Source organism: Odocoileus virginianus, chromosome 4 (genome assembly GCF_023699985.2).
Source record: "Odocoileus virginianus isolate 20LAN1187 ecotype Illinois chromosome 4, Ovbor_1.2, whole genome shotgun sequence".
NCBI lineage: Eukaryota > Metazoa > Chordata > Mammalia > Artiodactyla > Cervidae > Odocoileus > Odocoileus virginianus.
Window position 1 is genome coordinate 86,720,928 of NC_069677.1, and position 27,205 is coordinate 86,748,132.

The following is a 27,205-nucleotide window of genomic DNA, read 5'->3' on the forward strand; positions in this document are numbered from 1 at the left end:
ATGGGCGATAGGAAAAAAACTATTCCGTTTCCTGGTAATTAAAATTGTAAAGAAATAGAAACCAAGAAAGCCTAATAAAGAACCTCCAAACAGACGCACATGTACACCCACAAGTGGAAAAAATAATGATATTGTTTGGGTTCTTCAAATTGGTGAAAGTTGGAGAACGATAGTCCTGAATATTGGTAGTATGTTTGCTAATAGGAGCTCTCAGTAAGCCTGTTTGGTGTGAATTGGTCACAGCCAACTTGGAGAGCTCTGTGATGTGCCTGTGTTGTAATTGATTCCAAGGGCGTGTACTCCACAGACATTCTTGCCTATGTGTATATGGTGAGATGTGCAAGCTTGGTCACTGCAGTGTGGTGTTTATGACACAGAACTGCAAATACCTGAGCATACATTAATAAAGTAGTGGACGAGTGTGGAATTTTCATTTGATTAAACTTATTACTACGATCCATCTCATCAGCCCCCTGTCTGCCTTTAACCACCCATCGTCTCTCCAACCTCACTCCTGCTTGCCTCTCCCTTGTCCGCTGTGTCGGCCCCTGGGCTTCCTCACTGTCCTCACACGTACCAGGTCCACTCCCAGTGCACTTGCTCTTCCCTCTGCCTCGAGTCAGAATGCCTTTCCCAGCACCTGAGCAATCACCCTTACTTCCCTTCCTCCTTCACTGAACATTCTCTCCTCAGTGACCTTCCCAGAGCACCTCACTAAAATGCCAAACCTGCTCCTTCCTAGACATTTGCTTATTTTTCTCTGCTTTATCTTTTTACCTCTTAGTGTTTAACATGATTGCACGTATGTATGTTGTATAAGTTGTGTTCTTATTTGTGTGTGCTTTAGTATAATGTGAGCTCCCTAAGGACGGGTTTTTTTGTTTGGTTCATTTCTGAATCGCCTGCCTGATAAGCTTCCCAGCACATGGCAGGCACTCAGTAAATATTTAATGAATGAATGAGTTAAAATGAGTTACTGGCTACCAATAATTATAGACTTAAAAAACAGTGTTTACATATTTGTTTTTAAACCAGAATGAATAGAATCATAGAATTTTAGAGCCTCCAAATTGTGATTCAGATGGCTTAGGAGTGTATCCAAGTCTGGGGATTATAAAATTCTCCAGGTGAACTTCTGCATCCAGATATTGGAGTCAATTCTTAAATGCCTTATTTTCTTGATGAAGAAATTAAGTCCCAGAAGGGTAAAGTGACTTTCTGTGAGGTATCATTGCAAGTAAGAGACAAAAATGAACTGAGAATCTAGCATTGGATAGGCTTCTGTTTGAAGATGATCTGTTTGTTGCCATTTTTGTTATGAGTTACTGTTGTAGTTGAAGCATAATCTTTGCTGATCACTGAACTTGGCATTTGGCAGGTGCTGTGTAAATATACTTACAGAATGAATGGGTGCTAGTGTTCATAATACTGAAACCTAGACCATGATACTGATTTTCCAGAGGTAACTTGCTAGTTCAGTCTATTATCAACTTAGAAAAAGTGTACCAAAACTTTCTTAAAAAAAAAAAAAGTAACAATGCAGATGTTTAAGTGTTCTTTTGACTTTTTTTTTTGCCCCTGTTGACAAGTCTACTATTTTTCTTTGTAAGTAAGCTTTGCTTTTCCTAGGCATTTGAAGATCTTCTCACTGTCTTTAATGTTTGACAATTTTATTGCAATGTGTCTGGGAGGGATTTTGTTTAAATTTATCATACTTGGGATAGCTTGGTTTCTAAAATCTGAGGATTCATGTCTTTCAGCATTTCTGGAATATTTTTACCCTTAACCATTTGAATGTTGCCTCCTCTCCAGTTTATTCTTGCAAAACTTCCATTAGATACATGCTGTATATGTATGCTATCTTTCATATGTCTTAAATTCAAAACTTTCTTAATTACATTGAAGACTTTATGTAGAATGTTTATTCCTGGTTTAACTTATCAAACAAAACATTCATTCTTTTTTTTTTTAAGACTATTTTTTAGAGCAGTTTTAGGTTCACAGCAAAATTAAGAAGACGGTACAGAGATTTCTTGTAGATTCCCTGTGCCACACTTGCATAGTCTCCCCCATTATTGGCATCCCACAGCAGAGATACACATCTGTGAAAACTGATGAACCTACATGGACATGTCATAATCAACAAAAGTCCATAGTTGGTCTTAGGGTTCACTCCCTAAGTGGACTTGCTGTGGGTTTGAACAAATGCATAGTGACCTGTGTTTCACCATTGTCATTCATAGAGTATTTTCACTGCCCTGAAATCCTCTGATCTGCCTATCCATCCTTCCTCCCAAATTCCTAGCAACCATTGATCTTCTTACTGTTCCCATAGGTTTACTTTTTCCAGAATGTCATATAGTTGGAATCATACAATGTATAGGCTTCTCAGACTGGCTTATTTCACTTAGCAATATGTATTTAAGTTTCCTCTATGTCTTTTCATGACTTGATACATATTTCTTTTTAGCACTGAAAATACTACATTGTCGGGATATCTTACAATTTATTCACCTGCTGAAGAACATCTTGATTGTTTCCAAGGTTTGACGGTTATGAATAAAGCTGCTATAAACATATATATGTAGGTTTTTGTGCGGACATACATTTTCAGCTCCTTTGGGTAAATACCAAGGAGTGCAATTGTTGGATCATATGATAAGAATATGTTTTGTTTCATTTTTTAAACTAAAAAACTTAACAGTTGCCGAACCTTCTTCAAATGGAGCTGTGTTGCACATTCAACCATTTTGCACTTCCACCATCAGTGAATGGGAGTTCTCCTTGCTCCATATCCTCCCAGCATTTAGTGCTGTCAGTGTCCTGAATTTTGGCTTTTCTGATAGATTCATGTGGTGGTGGATGGCTTAGTCACTAAGTCGTGTCTGACCCTTGTGACCCCATGGACTGTAGCCTGCCAGGCTCCTCTGTCCATGGGATTCGCGAGGCAAGAATACTGGAATGGGTTGCCATTTCTTTCTCCAGGGTATCTTCCTGACCCAGGAATCGAACCCGGGTCTCCTGCATTGCAGGCAAATTCTCTAGCAACTGAGCTACAAGGGAAGATAGATTCATAGTGGTATCTTATTATTTTAATTTGCATTTCCTTGATGACATGAAAAGCATCTTTTCATATACTTATTTGCCACTGTATGATTTGACACTTCCTGATGAAGTGTCTGTTAAGGTCTTTGGCTTATTTTTTAATTGGTTGTTTTCTTATTGTTGAGTTAAGAGTTCTCTGTATGTTTTGGATAACATCCTTTATCAGGTTATCAGGTGTATTTTTTGCAAATATTTTCTCCTAGACCAGGGCTTGTCTTCTCATGTTCTTGATGTTTCTTTCACAGAGTGTAAGTTTTAATTTTAATCAAGTCCAGCTTATCAGTTATTTCTTTTCATGAATCATGCCTTTGGTGGTATCTAAAAAGTCATCACCATACCCAGTGTCATCTAGTTTTCCCCCTATGCTCTCCTCTAGGAGTTTTAGGTCTGTGATCTATTCTGAGTTAATTTCTGTCTGGATTCAGTTTTTTGCATGTAGATGTGCAGTTCCACTATCATTTGTTGAAAAGACTGTCTTTGTTCCATTGTATTGTCATTTGTTTCTTTGTCAAAGATCAGTTGACTGTTTATGTGGGCTCACTCTTTTTTTTTTTAATTAGGAATTTTTTGATAGTTGCAAAAGTTACTTGTGTGGGCAAAAAAACACAACTCCCAAGTAAGTATTCAAAAAAATTTGTTAACTATATATTGAGGTCATTTGTCATTTTGTTTTACCAAAAAGGAGTGCTCATTGAAGGATATTTTAAACTTAAAAAACCAAAGTAGACTGCAAGGTGCATTCTTGTTATCAAGAGTCCATTTATGAACCTGAGTCTATTAAAAGTTGTGCCTCTAGGATACAATCCTGTATAGGTGGGTAGTCTGTAGATTTCTGTGTGAGGGTATACCAATTTTTCTTCTTTTTTTCCAGATAGAGAAAACTGGTCCAATGTCAGTTGTCCTGAACATACTTTAATTTTTAAATGATTTTTTAAAAATTATTTTTCATTGAGGTATAGTTGATTTATGAGTCCTGTACATACTTGTAGGCTTAAGAAACTAATCATTCTTAAGAATCACTGATTCTTAAAGAGACTGAATCATTGTATCCTGAAGAGTGAGAAGTTTTACAATATAGTCACCAAATATTTGTTGGTATTTCTGTGTGCATTGTCTTTTGATATATTTATGCAGGATACAAACCAACAGCCCCACAAATGTCCTCAAGAACTTATTTTAATATTGAGGAGTATGTTAGGACTCTTTTCATTTGGGAGTGATAAAACCTAACTCAGATTTGACAAAAGTAAGAACAGGGAAGTTCTTGGCTCATGTAATTGAAAAGTTATGGTTGGATGGTAGTTCAGGCATGGTTGGATCCAGATCTGTACACACTTTATGTTTCTCAGAGGTGCTTCCCTGTTTGTATCATTTTCAGTCTTTTCTCTCTTTGTACTACTTTACCTATATTTTTACTGCTGTGTCCTCATGTCTACTAATTCTTCTGTTAGGTCTAATCTGCCTTTATTTCCATCTAATTTATTTTTCATCTGAATGCTATAGCAGTTTTTTCATCTGAATGCTATAGCAGTCATCTCTAGAATTTCAGTTTGAGTATTTCTTATATATTTTATGTCTTTACTTAATATATTCTGTTTTCTGCTTAGCTTCTTGAATGTATGAGATATATTATCTATAGCTATTTTAATGTCCTTGTCTGCTAATCCTGTGATCTGTGTCTATTAAATTGTTTCCTCCACAACTGAGGCCAAACCCTGTTAAGTACTCTACTTAATACTCCCATGAATTAATTATGTTTTCCGCTCTGGTTGGTGGGAACAGGAATTACTCCTGGCCTGTGCAAGTGCTGACTGTTACTCCCTTTTAGTCTTTTCAAGTGGTTCTTTCCCTGGCTTGGGTAGTTGCCGCACGTGCATGTACTGATTGATGCTCAGCTGAAGACTCAAGGGGACGCTCTGAAAACTCTGGAGTCCTCTCTCCAGCTCTGTCCCCTGCGGCCCTCTGCCCTGTGAGCTTGGGCTGCCTTGGCTTTCCTGTCCTCGGTGAGGCTGTGGTCTCTCCCTGGGTTCCTTCTGCCGGTGCTGTGGCTTAGAAACGCTCCCTCAGTAAGTGGCAACAACCAGAGAGCTTTCTGTTTCTCATCTCTCAGGAATCACTGTCTTTGTTGCCTGATATCCAGTGTCTAGCAAACCTTTGTTTCATGGACTTTGTCTTACTTTTAAGCAAGAGGGTATATCCAATCCTTGTTAATCTATCTTGATCACAAGTGGTAATTAGAGAACAGGCTCTCTTGGCTTCATTTTGAAACAGTGGGAGCCCCAACCTGGTATCCTAGTAACTGTTCTGTTGACGTTTCTAGTGGAAAGGTTGTAGTAACTTTGCTAGTGGAAAGAGAGCCTCTGTTAGTATTTATATAGTATAACTGTGGGGTGCCTCAGACTGATCCTGGTTGAGCCATATGCCCACCTGTGGTTCAGTTGCTGTGAATGGTACATTTCTGTTGGCCAGTCTCCTAGGTCACAGCTATGCTTCGTCCCTGCCGGCCCTGTTGAGATGCGGGCATTACTGTATAGAGTAGTGATGTGATGGCACACAAGAAGGAAGAGATGCTAGGTAGAGGAACAGTGTCTGTGATAGAGAATGAGACAGTGTCACAGAAGAGCAAAACTATCATAGTTGGGTTCAAGAAGCTTTCTGAGATGCCTTTTGTTGAAGCTTCATTCAAACAACTTCAGCACAGAGATCTGAATAAACTCCCTTCTCATCTGATAGAAGGTACACTGGGTTTTACAGAGCTTAGGGAAAAGAACCCAGTAAAAGATGGGTGGAAAAGAGAAAGAAATGAAGTGTTTTCTACAAATTTAGTAGGTGAGGTTTATAATCTCCCATAATTTCCTATGCTGTGATTTTTTTTTTTTTTTAATGCAGCTATTTAAAGTTTGAGGTTGGTTTATGCTTAGTGGATAGAATTTTGGTCTTGTAGTATAACTGTGAGGTCTCTTATCTTCCTGTCTTTGGAGGAAAAGCAGAGTGTAACCAAATGCAGTATAAATTGGGGGTCACTGAGCTGAGCCTGAAGAGCCTGCTCAGGAAATGCTCTGACCTCTCCGCTTGGGTTGGTACACCAAAGTGGGATTGTATATGCACCAAACCTATGTAAACATAGGTCCTCTGGTTGTTTCTTGCTGCTCTTAGTGAAAAACTCATCTTTCTTAAACGGATCATTTATTTCTGATTTCATATTTTCTTTTTTTTTTTTTTTACTTGGGACTGGCCCTTACAATTTTTTTTTTCATTTATTTTTATTAGTTGGAGGCTAATTACTTTACATCATTACAGTAGTTTTTGTCATACATTGAAATGAATTAGCCATGGATTTACATGTATTCCACAGCATATTTTCTAATAGAATAAGAATTTTCTTTGTAAAATGTGTAGTAAAGAGGAAGAGCTCTGGACCTGGAGTCCTAAGATCCAAGTTCTTTGGCTTGTCTCTAAATAAATGTGGCATTAGGCCAGTTCTAGCCTCTCACACTTGTAAATCACTTCTTAAATGGAGATATCAAGCCTAAAACAGGGATTTGGTTTGGGGGTAGCTAAAAGAGGGGTTGTCTGAGTTAGCCCTAGTTTTGGTAATATTAACTTTCTGAATTAAAATGTTCAAGCTTGATATAGATTTCCCAAAACACATAAAGTAAGGGACAGTTAGAACTATGATTCTGTAGCAAAAAAAAAGAAACAACCTCTTCATTGGAATTAAGAGTAAATCAGTGGTTTTTGGATCTTTTCTTAAAGCTGAGAACTATACTTAGAGATAAAATAATTAAAAGCTGATTAAGAAAGATGGGAGTAATATATGCACCCCTTATCTGTGCCCATGCTCTTCAGAGGGGTTGGAAGACTACTGCACAAGCTGATTGTTCATTCCAGCTCTAAAACTGTTGATTTCAAAAGTGTAGAGAATGTGGGTGCATGTATATGTATGGCTGAGTCCTTTTGCTGTTCACGTGAAACTACCACAGCATTGTTAATCGGCTAGACCCCAGTACAAAATAAAAAGTTAAAAATTAAAAAAAATTATAGGGAGTGGAATGACTTAGAGACTATTATTGCCTAAAAATACTTTGAAAAAAATTAAGTTACTCATTTATAATGAATTACTCTTATACTTTATTTGGCACAAAATAATGTCTTTTACATAGAGTAAAGGTTGAATTGTTTTCTTTTGGGTGGATACAAAAATCTCTTAAGCAAAAACACTGATCTCTATAGTCAGTTGTTAAAAATTGTTGTTCATAGCTTTTCATTTAACTCTTTTAGGTAATTTTACTTCCTGAGAGGTATTAACATTTTCATTTATTTTTTACTGAGAGGATCCTAGTGTAACATTTCAAGTAACTAACCAGTTTTCAAGCAAAATATTTTTTCATTAAATTTTCTTTAAGTATATTTTTGAGAAAAAATTGAATTTATCTTTTTGGAACAGGGTCATTATCGTTATTGTGCTGCTCTTTCTATGCTGGGGGAATATGACTGGGCCCTGCAAGCAAACATAAAAGCTCAAAAACTCTGTAAAAATGACCCTGAGGGAATCAAGGATCTAATTCAGCAGCATGTAAAGTTACAAAAACAAATAGAAGACCTGCAAGGTATTTCACCTAAGATTCTTTTGGTTACAGTCGAATTCCCTTAAAAACTTTCACAGGTGGGTTTCTTGGATTAATGGAGGACCAAAAATCAGTTCTCAGAAGATTTGTACTTATATTTTATTTATCTTGGTCAGCTCACATAAATTTCTCATTTGTATTCATGTAGAATTCTGTTAGTATTATATTCCAGTTGGTAATAATAAATGATTTGTACTTTTTATTTGAAATAGCAATAAATTACTTATTCTTCTGTAGAAAAATATGCGTTCTTGAAATTTTGAATGAAAGAAAACCTTTTGAAACAGTTTTAAATTTCTTCCTCCATTATTACAGTTATTTCCTAAAAAAAAAAAAAAAAGGCCCTTCAGTAGAGTTGTTTGTTTTTGCACCAAGTTTGTGGCTAATTCTGTAGCATGCTGAGTGTGTGTGTATACATAGGTACATCAGAAGTTAGTGTGCAGGCTGGGAACTCCAGGTTCTCATTCCACCCTTGTTTTCTCTCCTGAGTTATTTTGCTCCCTCCAGTGCCTGAAGTTACCTTACTCAGCATAGAGTCCTTTCCTGTTCTTTCTTCTGTGAGTAGCTAGTGTCTCACGAAGCTGAGCCCAGCAGTCCTATTTCACTGTCAGATGTTGTCACCCAACAGGACACGTTTATCAGATTGTGAGCTCCTCGAAGACAGGTACCATCTCTGATTGAGATTTATACATTGCTGCACCTAGTCAATGATCACATGTAATGGGATGTCAAATAAGGTTTGTGTAGCATCTTGTTGACATCATTCTAAAACTAAAAACATCTGGAAGTGTAAAATTGCTTAGGTTTACTTTTCAATTCCCTAAATTTGATAGCCTTATTGTCAGCCTAAAAGAAATATGAAAATCTTTTGAAGTATGTGTTGCCAATCCACTGATTATTGTGTGTGTGTGTGTGTGTGGTTCGTTTTTATAGGTCGAATACCAGCTAGTAATCCAGTCAAAGCTTTCTGTGAAAGCAGGTGAGTTAATATCAGATCAGTGGCTGTTACTTGGAGTGGTTTTGCTCTGTGAGTTTGAGTTGCTGTCTGATGCTTTAATATTTAATAGCAACCACAATAAAGTTGGGAGTGGAAGGACAAGAGGACGTTTTATTTTACTGATTTTAATATTTTTTATTTGGCTGCCCCAGATCTTAGTTGCGGCATGCAGAATTTTTAGTTACCTCGTGTGGGATCTAGTTTGCCGACCAGGAATCGAACCCGGGACTCCTGCAATTGAAAGTGCAGAGTCTTGGTCACTGGACCACCAGGAAAATCCCAAGAAGAGATTTTAAAGTGTGTTTGTAAGATTAGGTGATTTGTTTTGCTGAGCTATTTGCATATATATGCCTGAGCGCGTGGGGAGGAGGCGTGGCGTGTGGAGAGGACCTAACTGTGCCTCAGTGGCACCGGTTTCGGCCATGAGGGTCCTGGCGGCAGAGACCAGGGGCACAGTCTGTGCCTTTCACCCCTCACCTTCATCCTGGAGGCCTCTGCCTCCAGCCTCCTGATAACTCTTCAAAAAAAGGCTGAGGCACTCCTGTTAGAAGGAGGCAGCAGATAGACTTAAGCTCATTTTCTTCTGCTCATAAGAAAACAGACAGCAGTCAGGATTCTATGTTTTTTTATTTGGCAGTTAAAATAGAGTAAACTTTAGCCACATGCTTTAACCCACATGCCTGGGATGATGAAGCTGTTAAATTTATAACAGAGAGACTTACTTATTTTAATATTAGAAACCAGTATACATTTCTTGGGTTGTTCTTTATCTATTTTGAACTTTTAATTCCAAATTTAAAGCAGTATTTATGTAAAAACCCAATCTCAGAGATAGAGATTCTTTTTGAAGCTATTACTTTGCTTTCGAGGAAAAAAGGCTATAATTGCTAAAACGTCCTTGTTTGAAGGATAACTTTTTAAAAATACTAATCAATAGAAATATTATTTCTTTTATTACTGCTTAGGGCCTACCTACCTAGTTTATCAGCACCTGCCTTTAGTACTTCACTTAACTTTGTGGAAACTGAAAAAAAATTCAGAAAAACTAACCACGAAATGGCAAACGGTGGTAATCAGAATCCAAAGGTAAGCTCAGTTAAAAACCAGTATTGAAATTATTTTGAGTATAGATAGTCTCGTATTTTATTATCATGTTTTTGTGATAATGGAAACTAATAGGCATCTCTAAGCCTATAGCCCGGCTCTATGCTCAGTGTCCCAGATGACCTGTGTCTGAGTTTTCCTCTGACCTGTAATGTACTCAAAGGTCAAGTTCCCATTTATATTTCTTTCCAGGGCTTGAGAGGGAAAAAGGGGAATTGGTGTTTTGGACTTAGGTGGGCATTGAAGGGAACTTTGCCAATTCACCATATAATTCTTTTGTTGTTAATAATGAAAGTCTCAAAGAGACTATATTCAGTTTGGGAGAGGAGCATAAGGAAAGATGTGATAGGATTAATTCAGCATTTATTGTGCAGTACTTACCATTTTGTTGGTTTATTCACTTGGTAAAGCTGAATGTTTTAGGTGCTTAGATAAATTCTGTTTACTTATTTAGCTGTTGATGGCTGTATTTTTTTTTTTAATCTCAGTAATTTTATTTTCATGGTAGGTGGTAGATGAAGCTCTGAAAGTAGATGATTGTGACTGTCATCCTGAATTTGTACCACCATCAAGTGAGTTTTTTCCCTTTCTGTAAATTTTTGCTGAATTGGTGAAGTGTTGCCTAAGCTTCTACATGCTAAAATTCGCAAAAGCCTCACTTGTATTTGCTGTTGTTCTCCTTTTACTTTGCAGTGCTTCTGAGTCTAGAAAAAATTGGAATATTTATTTGAAATAAATGCTCAGTCTTTTCATAGTACTTAATTTAATTTTTGAAATCCAGGTAAAGGTATGGGAAGGAAAAATGCTCTCTTGGTCTGCTACCTAATTTCCACTAGGTCAGTGTTTCATTTATTTCATTATCTACCCCCTGCTCTCAGAGCTGTTTCTCCTTTCATGAAACTTTGATACTTCAGATACCATTTATCTGTTTTATGTTCTGTATGTACATGTGTGCTTTTATATATAAAAACAGATTTTTTTCATCTTCCAGTAACCAATTCCAACTTTATGTCACCCCTGTTGAGAATGCATATACTTTAATACTAGTTTATTTAAATTATATGTGTTTAGTGCATGCATTTATTTATGTATCCAGAAAACACGGAGACACACAGCAGACCTCATCTACTTGGTGTCTTAAGGAAATGAAAGATTTCAGAGAAGCAAATACTCATGCCACATTTTTTTCTTGGTGTCCCTTTATACTTCCCGCTTCTGAAGGAAGTCCTTCTGAAGTGGATTTCATTCTTCTCTGCCTTTTAAGACAAAGTTTGAGGGAATTCAGATTTTCTTGATGGTTCAAGGTTGTGGTTACACACACATTACTTCCTCAAGCTTTCATGAGCTCCTTTCAGAGCTAGTGTGGTGAGATGGTTGACCTTCTAGTTAGTGATCCTGTTGCCCTCTTTTCCTTTCACTAGTGTTTTGGTTCCTTTATTTTTTTTCAGTGTTTTTACTTCCAGCAGCCATTATGGTCTTTTACTTCCTGCAGCTCTATCTTCTCTTTGGCTCCAGTGCTGCATATCCAACCACCTAGTACTGGTTAGCACTGTAGCACAGATATAAAGGGGAGAAACACAGGTGTCTGCCTTACCTGATGTGACTTTATGGCATATGCAAAATATTTGAGAATAAAACTTTTTCTTTAAAACCAGGTTTTAATTTACTGTTATTTCTTAGGCCATTATTAGACAGAACATTTAAATCATTTAAATACTGTTCATAGTTCTGCATCTATGTTCAAAGAAATTGAGGTCCCAGAGTTAGATTAATTAAATTTTGCCCTAGGTCACCCAGTAGAAATCAAACTGAAGCTCTTCTTTCCAGAAGCCTCTGGTTTTCTGAGGCGCCCAGAGCTCAGGCTGTCAGCCCGTGCCTGGTATGTGGCTGACTTCTTCTCCCAGCGCTTCCTTCACACGCGCCTTGTCCGTGCCTGTGTTCTTGTCTGCGCAGCTGTGTGCAGTGGCGCTCTGCTCCTCCTGAGGAGGTCGAGGCCGAGCTGCAGAGCTGGGGCTCAGAACCAGGGGCATTCACACGGTCAAACCACCTGCCCCTTTCAGCCTGTCCTTACTTAGCCCTCTCAATCACACAGGTCTGCCGAGTGCTTCTTCAAATGAACTCCAGTTGGCCCATTCTGTGTAAATCTTGCTTGTTACCTTAAACACAGATGCTGCATCCCCCCGACGGACGCCTTTCCCAGTCACTCCAATTTACGTGATTTTCCCTTCTAGGAATTACAGTAGCAGTTACTATGGGATTGATATTTCAATAACAACATAGAATCTTCTTTTTTACTTAGTGGAGATTGTTATTTAATTACTGAAGTGACTATCTTTTCTTCCCATATGATTATAAACTCCCTGAAAATAGAAACTGTAGCCTGAAAAAAAAAACTGTAGCCTTCTATATCTCTTTTGTAAACTATATCTCTTCTGTATCTACTATAGGGTTAAATGATAATCATCATTATAATTTATTCTTGCAGTAATTTTATGGCATACATAGAGAAACATTATCAGTAGCTGGTTTTTTTTAATAGCTTACCTGTTAGACTCACAATATTGCTCCCTTTGCTTTATTATTCCAATTTACATTTTTTAAAAAACTTTACTTTTAAGCTTGTAGATTTTTATGTACAGATTTCAGGAACAAATACTTTTGTATTCGCAGGTCAGCCTCCAAAATATAAAGGGAAACAAAAATCTCGAAACAATGAATTGGAGAAGTTCAGGTATGTTTCTTATCTTTATTTTTTGCTTTTGCTTTATTTCATTTCCATAATGTCCACCTCCCAAGAAGAAAGGAAAAATAAATCTCTTTCAAGTAGTAGCTACTTCTGCATATGTGTATTATGATAAGTACGTCTCTTTCAAATGTCTAGGCATGTCTTGGAAGAAGATCATTTTTGGCTAGAGGATTATTTAATCCTGGATGTTAATTAACTGAGAGTCATATAATAGGAGATATAGCAGCATTAATTTTCTAAAATTTCAAAATACATGCTCATAAGAGGAAGGGGAAGAAATATGCAGATAACTGTAAAGTAAATATTTGATCTCCTTCACTGTTCACTTGATTTCACCTGTCTCTCAGTTCCTTCTCTGGTGCCTTTCTTTAGAAATCGCTATTAATCATTTCTTGACCATCTGGAAACTGATTCTATGTGCCCTGACAGGGCCGTGCGTGAATTCAGAGGCCTTTTTGAGTCATTATCCCATTAGAGGAAAGGATTTACTAATAGACCGACCACTTAACAAAGTTGGTTCTACCAAGCATTTCCCCCAATTAACAGTAGGAACGCTTGACACCAATCTTTTTTTTTTTTTAGTGAATTCCCCCCCTTTTTTTTGAGGAGATATTTTATTTGTTACATCAGATGTGTCTGTGTATCTCACAAATTAGATCCCATTTGAACAAATATTTTTTCCTTGAATCAACTTGACCCTAAAATTTATACATTCAGTTCAGTTCAGTCTCTCAGCCGTGTCCGACCCTGCGACCCCGTGGACTGCACGCCAGGCCTCCCTGTCCGTCATCAACTCCCGGAGTCTACCCAAACTCTGCTCTTTCACTTTCATCAAGAGGCTCTTTAGTTCTTCTTCACTTTCTGCCATAAGGGTGGTGTCATCTGCATATCTGAGGTTACTGATATAAATGGGGAAAAATCCAAGAGCAGGTACCTGTGAATAGCCAGCATATCAGAGCTCTTCAAAATAAGTTCACATCAAAAAGTGTATTTAAAAATAATTAATGAATTATGGTTACTGTTTCTTGATAAGGCAACTTTTTTTTTTCCATTTATTTTTATTAGTTGGAGGCTAATTACTTTACATCATTGCAGTGGTTTTTGTCATACATTGAAATGAATTAGCCATGGATTTACATGTATTCCCCATCCCGGTCCCCCCTCCCACCTCCCTCTCCACCTGATCCCTCTGGGTCTTCTCAGTGCACCAGGCCTGAGCACTTGTCTCATGCACCCAACCTGGGTTGGTGATCTGTTTCACCCTAGATAATATACATGTTTCGATGCTGTTCTCTTGAAACATCCCACCCTCGCCTTCTCCCAGAGTCCACAAGTCTGTTCTATACATCTGAGTCTCTTTTTCTGTTTTGCGTATAGGGTTATCGTTACCATCTTTCTAAATTCCATATATATGTGTTAGTATACTGTAATGGTCTTTATCTTTCTGGCTTACTTCACTCTGTATAATGGGCTCCAGTTTCATCCATCTCATTAGAACTGATTCAAATGAATTCTTTTTAATGGCTGAGTAATATTCCATGGTGTATATGTACCACAGCTTCCTCATCCATTCATCTGCTGATGGGCATCTAGGTTGCTTCCATGTCCTGGCTATTATAAACAGTGCTGCGATGAACATTGGCGTGCACGTGTCTCTTTCAGATCTGGTTTCCTTGGTGTGTATGCCCAGAAGTGAGATTGCTGGGTCATATGGCAGTTCTATTTCCAGCTTTTTAAGAAATCTCCACACTGTTTTCCATAGTGGCTGTACTAATTTGCATTCCCACCAACAGTGTAAGAGGGTTCCCTTTTCTCCACACCCTCTCCAGCATTTATTGCTTGTAGACTTTTGGATAGCAGCCATCCTGACTGGTGTGTAATGGTACCTCATTGTGGTTTTGATTTGCATTTCTCTGATAATGAGTGATGTTGAGCATCTTTTCATGTTTTTTTGCCATCTGTATGTCTTCCTTGGAGAAATGTCTGTTGAGTTCTTTGGCCCATTTTTTGATTGGGTCATTTATTTTTCTGGAGTTGAGCTGGAGGAGTTGCTTGTATATTTTTGAGATTAATCCTTTGTCTGTTGCTTCGTTTGCTATTATTTTCTCCCAATCTGAGGGCTGTCTTTTCACCTTGCTTATAGTTTCCTTTGTTGTGCAAAAGCTTTTAAGTTTCATTAGGTCCCATTTGTTTATTTTTGCTTTTGTTTCTAAAATTCTGGGATGTGGGTCATAGAGGATCCTGCTGTGATTTATGTCGAAGAGTGTTTTGCCTATGTTCTCCTCTAGGAGTTTTATAGTTTCTGGTCTTACATTTAGATCTTTAATCCATTTTGAGTTTATTTTTGTGTATGGTGTTAGAAAGTGTTCTAGTTTCATTCTTTTACAGGTGGTTGACCAGTTTTCCCAGCACCACTTGTTAAAGAGGTTGTCTTTTTTCCATTGTATATCCTTGCCTCCTTTGTCGAAGATAAGGTGACCATAGGTTCGTGAATTTATCTCTGGGCTTTCTATTCTGTTCCATTGATCTATATTTCTGTCTTTGTGCCAGTACCATACTGTCTTGATGACTGTGGCTTTGTAGTATAGTCTGAAGTCAGGCAGGTTGATTCCTCCAGTTCCATTCTTCTTTCTCAGGATTACTTTGGCTATTCGAGGTTTTTTGTATTTCCATACAAATTGTGAAATTATTTGTTCTAGTTCTGTGAAAAATACCATTGGTAGTTTGATAGGGATTGCATTGAATCTATAGATTGCTTTGGGTAGTATAGCCATTTTGACAATATTGATTCTTCCAATCCATGAACACGGTATATTTCTCCATCTGTTTGTGTCCTCTTTGATTTCTTTCATCAATGTTTTATAGTTTTCTATGTATAGGTCTTTTGTTTCTTTAGGTAGATATACTCCTAAGTATTTTATTCTTTTTGTTGCAATGGTGAATGGTATTGTTTCCTTAATTTCTCTTTCTGTTTTCTCATTGTTAGTGAATAGGAATGCAAGAGATTTCTGTGTGTTAATTTTATATCCTGCAACTTTACTGTATTCATTGATTAGCTCTAGTAATTTTCTGGTAGAGTCTTTAGGGTTTTCTATGTAGAGGATCATGTCATCTGCAAACAGAGAGAGTTTCACTTCTTCTTTTCCTATCTGGATTCCTTTTACTTCTTTTTCTGCCCTGATTGCTGTGGCCAACACTTCCAAAACTATGTTGAATAGTAGTGGTGAGAGTGGGCACCCTTGTCTTGTTCCTGATTTCAGGGGAAATGCTTTCAATTTTTCACCATTGAGGGTGATGCTTGCTGTGGGTTTGTCATATATAGCTTTTATTATGTTGAGGTATGTTCCTTCTATTCCTGCTTTCTGGAGAGTTTTAATCATAAATGGATGTTGAATTTTGTCAAAGGCTTTTTCTGCATCTATTGAGATAATCATATGGTTTTTATCTTTCAATTTGTTAATGTGGTGTATTACATTGATTGATTTGTGGATATTAAAGAATCCTTGCATTCCTGGGATAAAGCCCACTTGGTCATGATGTATGATTTTTTTAATATGTTGTTGGATTCTGTTTGCTAGAATTTTGTTAAGGATTTTTGCATCTATGTTCATCAGTGATATTGGCCTGTAGTTTTCTTTTTTTGTGGCATCTTTGTCTGGTTTTGGAATTAGGGTGATGGTGGCCTCATAGAATGAGTTTGGAAGTTTACCTTCTTCTGCAATTTTCTGGAAGAGTTTGAGTAAGAGAGGTGTTAGCTCTTCTCTAAATTTTTGGTAGAATTCAGCTGTGAAGCCATCTGGTCCTGGGCTTTTGTTTGCTGGAAGATTTCTGATTACAGTTTCGATTTCCTTGCTTGTGATGGTTTTGTTAAGATCTTCTATTTCTTCCTGGTTCAGTTTTGGAAAGTTATACTTCTCTAAGAACTTGTCCATTTCTTCCAAGTAAGACAACTTTTTTTAACATTACAGTAGACACTTTGCTAGTAGCTCATTCGTTCTCCCCAAGAATATGTAAAAAGTGAATTATTAGCCTTGTTTTCAGAGACGTAGTCAGAGGGTTTACCCTTTACTAGAGTCATATGGCCACAAACACAGACTGGCATCTGAATTCAGGTCTGTCTGAAGTTTAGATCATCTTGCATGTGCTTAGTGGTTTCTGAAATAACTATATCATTGACTAATTTACATAATCTCACCTCTGTAAATGCAGCCTAGTAACTTTCTGTAAAATTCCCTTCCTTATCCTGTCTACTTCAAACCTAGTCAGAAACTCTCTCCTCAATAGCCCTCTTCAAGACAAATAAAGCCTTTTTCAGATAAGGGTATACCCTCCCCTTAATCATTTATGTTTTCTGTTCTTAACATATGTATTTGCAATATATATGAGCTATGTGATAGTTACAAGCTATAATTGTAGAGAATTCACTCGTCATTTCAGAATAAAATCCCTATTCAAACACATTTCCCACTGTTCTTCATACATTAAAAAGCAAAATATTTTGGCTCTTTTCTCCAAGTTTAAATTTTTAGGATCCTCTTATATGCAGTTGTCATAATTTTGTTTTTGAGCAGCTTTCCTTCATCCTAGGGAATGAAATTGCATCCATCTGTCATGTGAACTTTTTCAAAGAAGCTTTCTCCAAAATCTGAGGACAGTCCTTGCCTTTGACCTCTAATGACTCATCTTGGCTTCACAACTGCGAGCTCAACAAACATCAGAACTCTTGACCAAAATGTTTCCAAATGTCAATTTGTCCCCACCTTCTGCATGGCAGTGCTTCTGCTTCCAGGGGCCCATGGTTTTGTTGTAGTTATGAGGCTCATAGTAGCAGAGGCAGAGGGCTTTGGAGAGAGAGCCACCCTGACCTTCTAAAACAGCTTTCAAACTCATACCACAGAGCTAGACTGCCAGGTCTCCTGGCACCAATCTTTATAGTTAATCTCCCGTTACCTACAGTGATGTAAATTGATAGCAAAGTGAAAATGTAAATCTTACAGTAGATACAGAAATTCATGAAAACAGTGAAAATGATGCTGGTAAAACTGCAAAGCCTTCCTTGCCACAGTTCCACTAGTCTTCGGTTTTCTCTTTGTATCTGAAGGCTGATTCCTTGATAGGTGCTTCAAGGAGAATGAATATCATTTGAATATCATAACACTAAGAGAAATTAGTAAAGTACCATTTTTTGATGGTGCTACAAAAGTTAAATACAAAGTAAAGCCATAGTGCCTTATGTTATTCTCTTATTTGTTGGAAAAGCCCTGGGTCTTCCTCCTCACCCCTCTTCTCTCAGCACAAAAAGAAACCAAAACCCACTATATGTTTATTCTTTGAATGCATAGTTAAAATTTCAACCCATTGTGTTAAAGATAACTCGATTTTCTTGATGTTTTGTTTCTGTTTTCAAACTGAATGCTCTTCTTGATTGTATCTATTTCATGAGGTTATTAAATAATAAAGTGGATGGTGGTTTGGTGGTTTAGTCACTAAGTTGTGTCCGACTCTACAACCCCATGGGCTGTAGCCCACTAGCTCCGCTGTCCATGGAATTTTCCAGGCCAGAATACTGGAGTGGGTTGCCATTTCCTTCTCCAGGGGATCTTCCCGACCCAGGAATTGAACCCCGGTCTCCTGGCATTGCAGGCAGATTCTTTACCAACTGAGCTACAAGGGAAGCCCCAGTAGGACAACCACGTAAAATTCTTAGAGCCCTGGAACATGGTAAATGTTCAATACACTGAAACTGTCGTCATTGTTAACACTATCATTTTCATTGTTAGAACCATTCTGGCCTCTAGCTTGCTTTTATCTCTTCTAAAATGCCTTGACTACCTTCCCATATCAGACCATGGATATATACATTCTTCATTTTCATGGCTGTAGGATATTTCATGGTGTAGCTGTTAGTGAAGGAGGAATGTCTAGAGTAGGAATTGCCATCAAAGGGTATATGTAACTAGTTTTGCCATATTTTCCTCTAAAAAATGCAGTGTTCATACTGGTACTAAGCTGCGAGAAGGTATGGTGTAAGAAAGATGTTTATAGATTTGGTCCATGTCCCCAGTTCCTGGCACAGCACTCCTAGGACCCTTGGAGTTTCCTGAGTAAAGAGAGAGTCTTTGGTTACTTCTGAAAGACTTTGGAGCTCCTTCCTCCCTACTTGAGTTTATACTAATAAGGTGACTCAAGACTGGTCCTCTGTCTTCAAGATTGAGGCTGGTCACCAAAAAGATAAAACGTGTGATTGGTTGGAACTTTCAGCACCCCTCACCCCCCAATCTTTTGGGAGGGGAAGGGAGCTAGAAATTGAGTTTAGTCACAAGTGGCCAGTAATTTAATCATTCATGCCTGTGTAATGAGACCTCAATGAGAACCTGTAAACACAGGGGTTAAGGGAACTTCTGGGTTGGTGAATACATGGAGATGGCGGGGAGCAGTGACTCGGGGGCAGTGTGAAAGCAGCGTGGCACTTCGCCCCCCACACCTTCCCTGCGTCTTTTCCTGAGCTGCTCCCGACCTCTGTCCTTTATAATTAACTGATAACTGTAAGTAAAGTGCTTTCCTGAGTTTTGTGGGTTGTCCTCAGGAATAGTTGAACCTAAGGGTTGGTCACAGGAACCCCTGAAGTTGTAGTCAGTGGGGCATAAGTGTGGGCAGCCTGGGTACCGCACCGTGGCTGAAGTGAGGGCAGCCGTGTGGGACTGAGCCCCTTACCTGTGGGGCCTGAGTTACTAACTCTGCAGCTGCTGTTAGGATTGAATTGTTGGACTCTCAGTTGTTGTTGCAGAATTGGTGTGGAAAATCACAGGTATTTGGTTGACTTAAATTTGTAATAACTTGATGATCAGTGTAAATCCCAAATTTCTTTTTTTTCTTAAGCTGTTCTTCCATAATGTTTGTATAATGAGTTCATCTGGTCCTCCTTCCCCTCTAATTTAATAGGGGTTTTATTAAATTGAGAAATTATTTGGCAGAGAATCAGCATCTTGGTAATATTTCTGTTTAGGGATTTGTGACTTTCCATTTGCTCAATGTTTGATATAACTTTCAGTAAATAATAGTATTTTCCTTTCTATAAGCAGGATTGTTTTAAAATAATTCACAACAGTACTTTTCTCTTTTAGCCCTGGTTCACAAGAAACTTTACCAGTAGATTTGAAAAACATCTTGGAGAAACAGTTTTCTAAGTCTTCCAGAGCCGCACACCAGGTAAAGGCAGAGACTTTGCTAAGGGAAAGAGACTCTCTGAACATAACCTTTTGTGACTGGAATCAAGTCTAATCACGGACCACTCTTAAGTTTTTGAGTTTTTCTAATGTAATTTTAGTTATGGACATAGAATTTAATAGATGATTGCTAAGAGACCAAACTATAATTAATCTAAATTTTAACTTGGTAATTATGTGAACCTGAGAATTAACTAATGGTTAATACTGCACAAGTGTTTGTTTCCCAAAGATTTAAAAGGAACAAGCAAGTCTTTCCAAAGATGTCAAGCTTTGGTGATCTTTGCTTCCCAAAGTTTTAACTTTTAAGTTAAATAATTTAAAAGGTTTAAATACCTGCAGTTTTATTACACCTACCATAAAACCATGAAGGAGCAAGCGTTTTATTCTTTGATTTATCAGATAACTGTATATAAAATTCCTTCTGATATTGAGTAAGTAATAGAAAATGTACCTTAAGGGGGAGGAAATGAACAGGCAGAGCACAGAGGATTTCTCAGGCTGTGAAAATCCTTTGTCTGATAGTATAAATGATAGATACATTATGCACTTGTCTGAGCCTATAGAATGTACACCAAGAGTGAGCCATAGGGTTCACAGGTAAGCTGTTGGCTTTGGATGATTATGTGGTGTCAGTGTTGGTTAATCTTTGGTGTAAGAAAAAAAAACCAAACTGTATGTCATTCTGATGAGTGATACTGATAGTGGGGGAAGCTGTGTGTTTAAGGGAACAAGGAAGTATGTGGAAATATTTGTGCCTCCCTCTTAGGTTTTGTTTTAAACCTAAAACTGCTCTCAAAACATTTTTAAAAATGCAAGGGATACAACTAAAAGATTAATTTGAAGGAAATTTATCAAGCTGAATGCATGTATTAAAGGAACACAGACATTTATGTGTTCACTTGTTTATTGCTGCAGCATGTGGGATCTTTGGTTCCCTGACCAGGGATTGAACCCACACTCCTTGCATTGGAAGTGTGGATCCTTAATCTCTGGACCACCAGGGGATTTCCAAGACTTTTAAATTAGTGACACTTTCCTCCCAAGAACAAGGGAAAAAACAACAACAATAAAAGAAAGTAGAAGGAAATAACAAAGTAGAAAATAATGAAATGAGCCTCTCAACTTCTGAGATGGCCCACACTCTGTGGAGTGTGTTTCTCTCTAAATAAGTCTACTTCTTACCTATTAAAAGGAGAAGAAAGTAGTGAAATGGAACAACACATAAAGGATCCACAGAGCTAAAAGTTGACTCTTTGTCTTTGACAATGTAAGTAAAATTTACATACCAGTATGGAAACTAAACTGTGGTGTTGGAGAAGACCCTTGAGAGTTCTGTGGACTGCAAGGACATCAAACCAGTCACTCCTAAAGGAAATCAACCCTAAATATTCGTTGGAAGGACTGATGCTGAAGTTCCAATACTTTAGCCACCTGATGTGAAGAATGGACTCATTAGAAAAGACCCGGATACTGGGAAAGATTGAAGGCAGGAGAAGCAGGTGACAGAGGATGAGGTGGTTGAATGGTGTCACCGACTCAATGGACATGAGTTTGAGCAAACCCTGGGAGGTGGTGAAGGACAGGGACGCCTGGCGCGCTGCAGTGCATGGAATCACAAAGAGTCGGACACGACTGAGCAGCTGAACAGCAGCAGACACTGTTTTCTCAGGTGACGCTCGTGGTAAAGAATCTGCCTGCCCATGCAGGAGACGCAAGAGACTCAGGTTCTGTTTCTGGGTCGGGAAGATCCTCTGGAGAAGAAAATGGCAACCCATCCAGTAGTCTTACCTGGAAAATTCCATGGGCAGAGGGGCCTGGAAGCCTCCATGTAGTCTATGGGGCCACAAAGAGTTGGAAACGACTGAGCACACATGGAAACTGATAAAAGAAGATACAATAAAGCAATTTCAAGAATGGAAAAGGTACATTACTTACAGACTCTTGAATATTACAATTACTATACCAGAATACTATTATGAACATTATACCAAGAAATTTGAAAATGTATATAGGTGAAATAGACAAATTTCTAGAAAAATCCAGCTTATAAAAACTGACTCAGAAAGAAATAGAAACTTTAACAGAATCCGTGGATTACAAAAAAATTGTGGGAAATTCTTAAAGAGATGAGAATACCAGACCATCTTACCTGCCTCCTGAGAAATCTGTATGTGGGTCAAGAAGCAACAGTTAGAACCAGAGATGGAATGATGGACTGGTTCATAATTGGGAAAGAAGTACGTCAAGGCTGTATATTGTTAATCTGCTTATTTAACTTATATGCAGAGTACATCATGCGAAATGCTGGGATGGATGAAGCTCACGCTGAAATCAAGATTGCCTGAAGAGATATCAATAACCCCATATATGCAGATGACACCACCCTTATGGCAGAAAGCAAAGAGGAGGAACTAAAGACCTCTTGTTGAAGGTGAAAGAGGAATGTGAAAAAACTGGCTTAAAACTCAAAATTCAAAAAACAAAGATCATGGCATCTGGTGCCATCAAAAGAAGAAAGAACAAAGTCAGTGAACTTAACACTATCCACTTCTTATTTCAAAGAGAAAGAAAGTGAAGTCACTTAGTTGTGTCCGACTCTGTGCAACCCCAGAGCCTGCCAGGCCCCTCCATCCATGGGATTTTCCAAGCAAGAATACTGGAGTGGGGTGCCATTTCCTTCTCCAGGGCATCTGGGAGATGGAGCTGGGTCTCCTTCATTGCCGGCAGACACTTTCCTGCCTGAGGCACTAGGGAAGCCCTGGCCCGTCACTGCTGGTCCCGTCACTTCATGGCAAATAGACAGGGAAACAATGGGAACAGGGACCAACCTTGATTTTCCTGGGCTCCAGAATCACTGCAGACAGTAAGTGCAGCCATGAAATTTAAAAGACACCTGCTTCCTTTTGGAAGAAAAGCTGTGACAAACCTGGATAGCGTGTTAGAAAGCTGAAACATTACTTTGCTGACAAAGGTCCGTCTGGTCAAAGCTGTGGTTTTTCCAGTAGTGATGTATGGATGTGAAAGTTGGACCATAAAAAAGGCTGGGCTCCGAAGAATTGATGCTTTTGAACTGTGGTGTTGGAGAAAACTCTTGAGAGTCCCTTGGACTGCAAGAAAATCAAACCAGTCCATCCTAAAGGAAATCAACCCTAAATCTTCATTGGGAGGATTGATACTGAAGCTGAAGCTCCAGTACTTTGGCCATCTGATGTGAGAGCTGACTCATTGGAGAAGACCCTGATGCTGGGAAGGATTGAAGGTAGGAGGAGAAGGGGACAACAAAGGATGAGATGGTTGGATGGCATCACTGACTCGATGGACATGAGTATAAGCAAACCCCAGGAAATGGTGAAGGACAGGAAAGCCTGGTGTGCTGTAGTCCATGGGGTCACAAAGAGTCAGACACGACTGAGCAACAGAATCCAGAATTTCCAGGACCAACCATGACTACTCACTATTCTAGTCATTGAATACCTGTAGACTATTTTCGGTGAAAAGTTGTTTCCTTTGGTTAAATGTGATTCATACAAGTCTGCTTTGACAATTCAGTGCTCTATGTAAATACAGGTCTATGTCTTCTAAAATAAAATACTGGATTTAAATCCCCCCCCCAAATGAATATTAACATGGAACACAATACTCATTTCAATATATGGGTCATTTTAAAATTCTTTTATCTATTTTAGGTATATATGACATTTCTTTTTAAGGTCTGTTGGGATGAAGCAAGTTTCAAGCATTTTTAATGTTTCCTAGGTTAGTTTCAACAGCTTTCTAATTAGTTGCATGAAAGCATTTTTAGAATTTCTAACAGTTATTAAATTGTCACTTTATTTTGATTTTACTGATCCTAAAGACTGAGGGACTTAAATATTAAAGACAGTTTGTAAAGACAAAAGGTTGCTTAAATAAAAATGATAGTTATTTTTGATCCTTCATTTGTTTAACACACTTTTACTTAGGCCCCTGTATATGCTGAGGACTGGCAGTGCCATTCAGCCCACTCATGGAGCTTTCAGTACAGACCACTAACTTGCACTGTATTGAGAGGATTAATTACTAATGGAAACATAAGGCAAATGGATCTGCTTTCTAGAATGAAAGATTAGAGTGGAATTAGTTCATTCAAGGCTAATAAACCAGTATGTGTGCAGATAGCACATCATCTTCTGTGAGTGTTAAAATTCTTAACGTAAATATAGCTGTTGTTGAGCTATTTAAATACTGTATAACAGATACCAAGTTTATGTGAGACCTGCTCTTTTCTGTGTGTATTATGGGATAAAGTTCTTTTCAACTTGGATTCATTGGACAGAAAGCAATAGGCAGCTTTGTTTATGTGACCAGACTGTTTTTCCCTCTGTGCTTTGTGCAGTGGGGTCTCCTTTTGAATCCTTATTGTTAGAAACAGTGAGGAGTGTCATGCACATATTTGCGTTTTCTGCTCCAGTGAATAGTGTACACATGTATGTCAAGGCGTGAGGAGATGTAAGTTTAGCCTGTAGTCTTATTTCTCTAGTCTTCATACAACTTTTCTGGCCTATAGCTGTTGCTGTGTAACTAAAGTCTGAATTCAAATTATAATGTATATGCTCATGTATATTCAGATTATAAAGTTTTTCTCACTTTATTTCAGGATGCATTATAGCCATTTTGTCTTTATGCTCTTCCCTTTGCATTTAGCCTAGTGTTATAATATCTCTCCCAATAATTCTAATTATTTTCAAGTACATGTTAGGCAGAAATAGAGCTACTGATTGAAGTAGCCATTTCTTGCTGCGGATTAGGGTTTTTTCCAGGGCATGAGGGCAGTTGTTAAAATCTGATAGTGACCCATAAATTGCTTGCTTGTTCTTACTTGTCTAATTATTCAAGTCTCAGCCAAATAATATACTTACTTAAATGATGGCTAATGTTCTCCATTTATGCTATTAAAACTTCCAAACACTGTCTGTCTAGTCTGGTAAAGAGAACACAGGTTAGTATTATAAAGTGAACCACCCTTTCCTGTCATGGGCAGCACTGGAAATGTTAGAATTAAGATGTAAAGCTGTACGTTTTAATTTCTACTTTAATGGTGCTATGCTGAAAAAGGACTATAATGCAGAAAGGTTAGCTTTGTATATTTTATGATCAGTTATAAAGTGTAACTGCTTGATGAACTTTGGCATCTTACGTTTTAGAGTTAACATGCATAGCTCTAGACTACTGGAGTAGAATTTCTTTTTGCAGGATTTTGCTAATATAATGAAAATGCTGAGAAGCTTAATCCAGGATGGCTACACGGCCTTGCTGGAGCAGCGGTGCCGCAGTGCCGCCCAGGCCTTCACAGAGTTGCTCAACGGTTTAGATCCTCAAAAAATAAAGGTAAAATCACCTCCTGGTGATTTGCTTATCAGTGCTTACGCATTTCAGAGGAATGTAGAAGAGAACCAAACTGTGGTTCATTGTTTCAGTGTATCTTCGGCCGAGCCTCCTCCAGGCTGTGAGGAGCAGACAGCCTCTGATTCGGCTTATGCGGCTGCCCTAGCTCTACAGCCCCGGTTCAGACTCTCATTGCGCTCCAGTTGGTGCTCGTTAGGGCTCTTGGCCTTTCCTCTTTATTAGAGTGCACAATCAAGGATTTGGACTCACTTTAGTCACGTCTTTTTATCTGCAAAGAAAGCATTGGCTAGGCAAAAAGTTTATGCAGGATTGTGAGAGAGCGAATATTGAGTTGGCCATAAAAGTTTGAGTTTTTCATAAGATGGTATGGCAAAACCCGAATGGACTTTATGGCTAACCCAAGAATGTAGTCTATTACTATTCCCATTTTTATGCAGAAGAATATGATATCAATTTTTCTATTATGAGCCATGCCTTCAAGTAATTCTGATATAGTGATTCTGTGAATACTTCATAGCAATATAATTGCATATCTTTGCAAAATATGTTTTCCAATTGTTTGGCCTTGACCCAATAGCAATTAGATTGTTTACACTTCTTTTACTGTTGTGGTTATCATATCAATACAGTGTCAGTTGGGCAGAATTGTGTTCAGATATTTAACGAGAGGATTTTTATTGACAGCAATTGAACCTGGCCATGATAAACTACGTGTTAGTAGTCTATGGACTTGCCATTTCACTCCTTGGAATAGGACAGCCCGAGGTAAGATTTGTAACAGTGATAATAGACTGTTAAAATATGTCATTAACTTTTTTTTTTTCCTTTGACATTTTTTTTCATTTATTTTTGGAGGCTAATTGCTTTACAATATTGTAGTGGTTTTTGCCATACATTGACATGGATCAGCCATGGATTTACATGTGTTCCCCATCCCGATCCCCCCTCCCGCCTCCCTCCCCATCCCATCCCTCTGGGTCTTCCTGGTGCACCAGCCCTGAGCACTTGTCTCATGCATCCAACCTGGGCTGGTGATCTGTTTCACACTTGATAGTATACTTGTTTCAATGCTATTCTCTCACAACATCCCACCCTCGCCGTCTCCCACAGAGCCCAAAGGTTTGTTCTATACATCTGTGTCTCTTTTTCTATTTCGCATGTAGGGTTATTGTTACCATCTTTTTAAATTCCATATTTATACGTTAGTATACTGTATTGGTGTTTATCTTTCTGGCTTACTTCACTCTGTATAATGGGCTCCAGTTTTATCCATCTCATTAGAAAAAATACGCCATTAACTTTAGAAGATGTGTTAAAATAGTTTTCCCATCTGGGCTTATTTCCTTCTGAGTACTTTTTTTCTCTTCCAGTTTTACTGAGATATAATTGACATATAGTTCTGTATAATTTTAAGGTGTACAGCATAATGATCTGACTGATGCAAATCATGAAATGATTAGCACAGTAAGTTTAGTGAGCGCTGTCGCTGTCTGTGTACTTTCTTGATAGTTTTTTCTACACTTGATCTTGGCCAAAAGGCTGAGAAGCAGTGATAATTTTTTCTGAAATGCCTAAATTTAATTTAGTTGGTGGTATTTTTTTTTTTTTAAGAAAATGTAGTTTGTATTTCCATTAGAAAAAAGTTATGCCAGGCCACCAATGAAAATCTACTTTTTATTCATACAAAAAGTAAAGAACCTGATGTATCATGATAAATTTTGGAAATACATCAAGGGAAAAAGGCAAGTTGGAAATGTAGTAAACAATGTGATACCACTTATGTACAATTCGGAATATTCACAGAGCAGAAGTATATATTGTTTATGGTTATCTGCATCTTGTAAAAGAAAGAAACATGAACTAACCTTATATATCAGGTTTAAGGTAATGGAAGAAAGGAATGGGACTCAAGAGGTTAAAAAAGAGCTTTGTGTTATACTGTTTTATTTTGAAAAACATAATAAAAATGCTAATGTTAATAGCTCTTGGTTCTGGATAGTAAGTACCTGAG

At 38.0% G+C, this 27,205-nt stretch overlaps 1 protein-coding gene across 9 annotated transcripts in view; it reads left to right on the top strand.

Moving 5' to 3' along the window:
* The window catches only part of TTC3 (tetratricopeptide repeat domain 3), a 123,267-nt gene that overhangs the window by 35,064 nt on the left and 60,998 nt on the right, over window positions 1–27,205 (top strand). For 8 of the 9 annotated variants that reach the window (XM_020870871.2, XM_020870878.2, XM_070466979.1 and 5 more), the window contains 8 exons: window positions 7,553–7,715; window positions 8,667–8,712; window positions 9,696–9,816; window positions 10,343–10,406; window positions 12,505–12,565; window positions 19,705–19,789; window positions 25,042–25,176; window positions 25,879–25,959. In XM_020870871.2, coding sequence (XP_020726530.2) covers window positions 7,553–7,715; window positions 8,667–8,712; window positions 9,696–9,816; window positions 10,343–10,406; window positions 12,505–12,565; window positions 19,705–19,789; window positions 25,042–25,176; window positions 25,879–25,959 — 756 coding nt within the window. The remainder of the gene's footprint in view (window positions 1–7,552; window positions 7,716–8,666; window positions 8,713–9,695; window positions 9,817–10,342; window positions 10,407–12,504; window positions 12,566–19,704; window positions 19,790–25,041; window positions 25,177–25,878; window positions 25,960–27,205) is intronic. The other variant, XM_070466977.1, reaches the window with a different exon arrangement.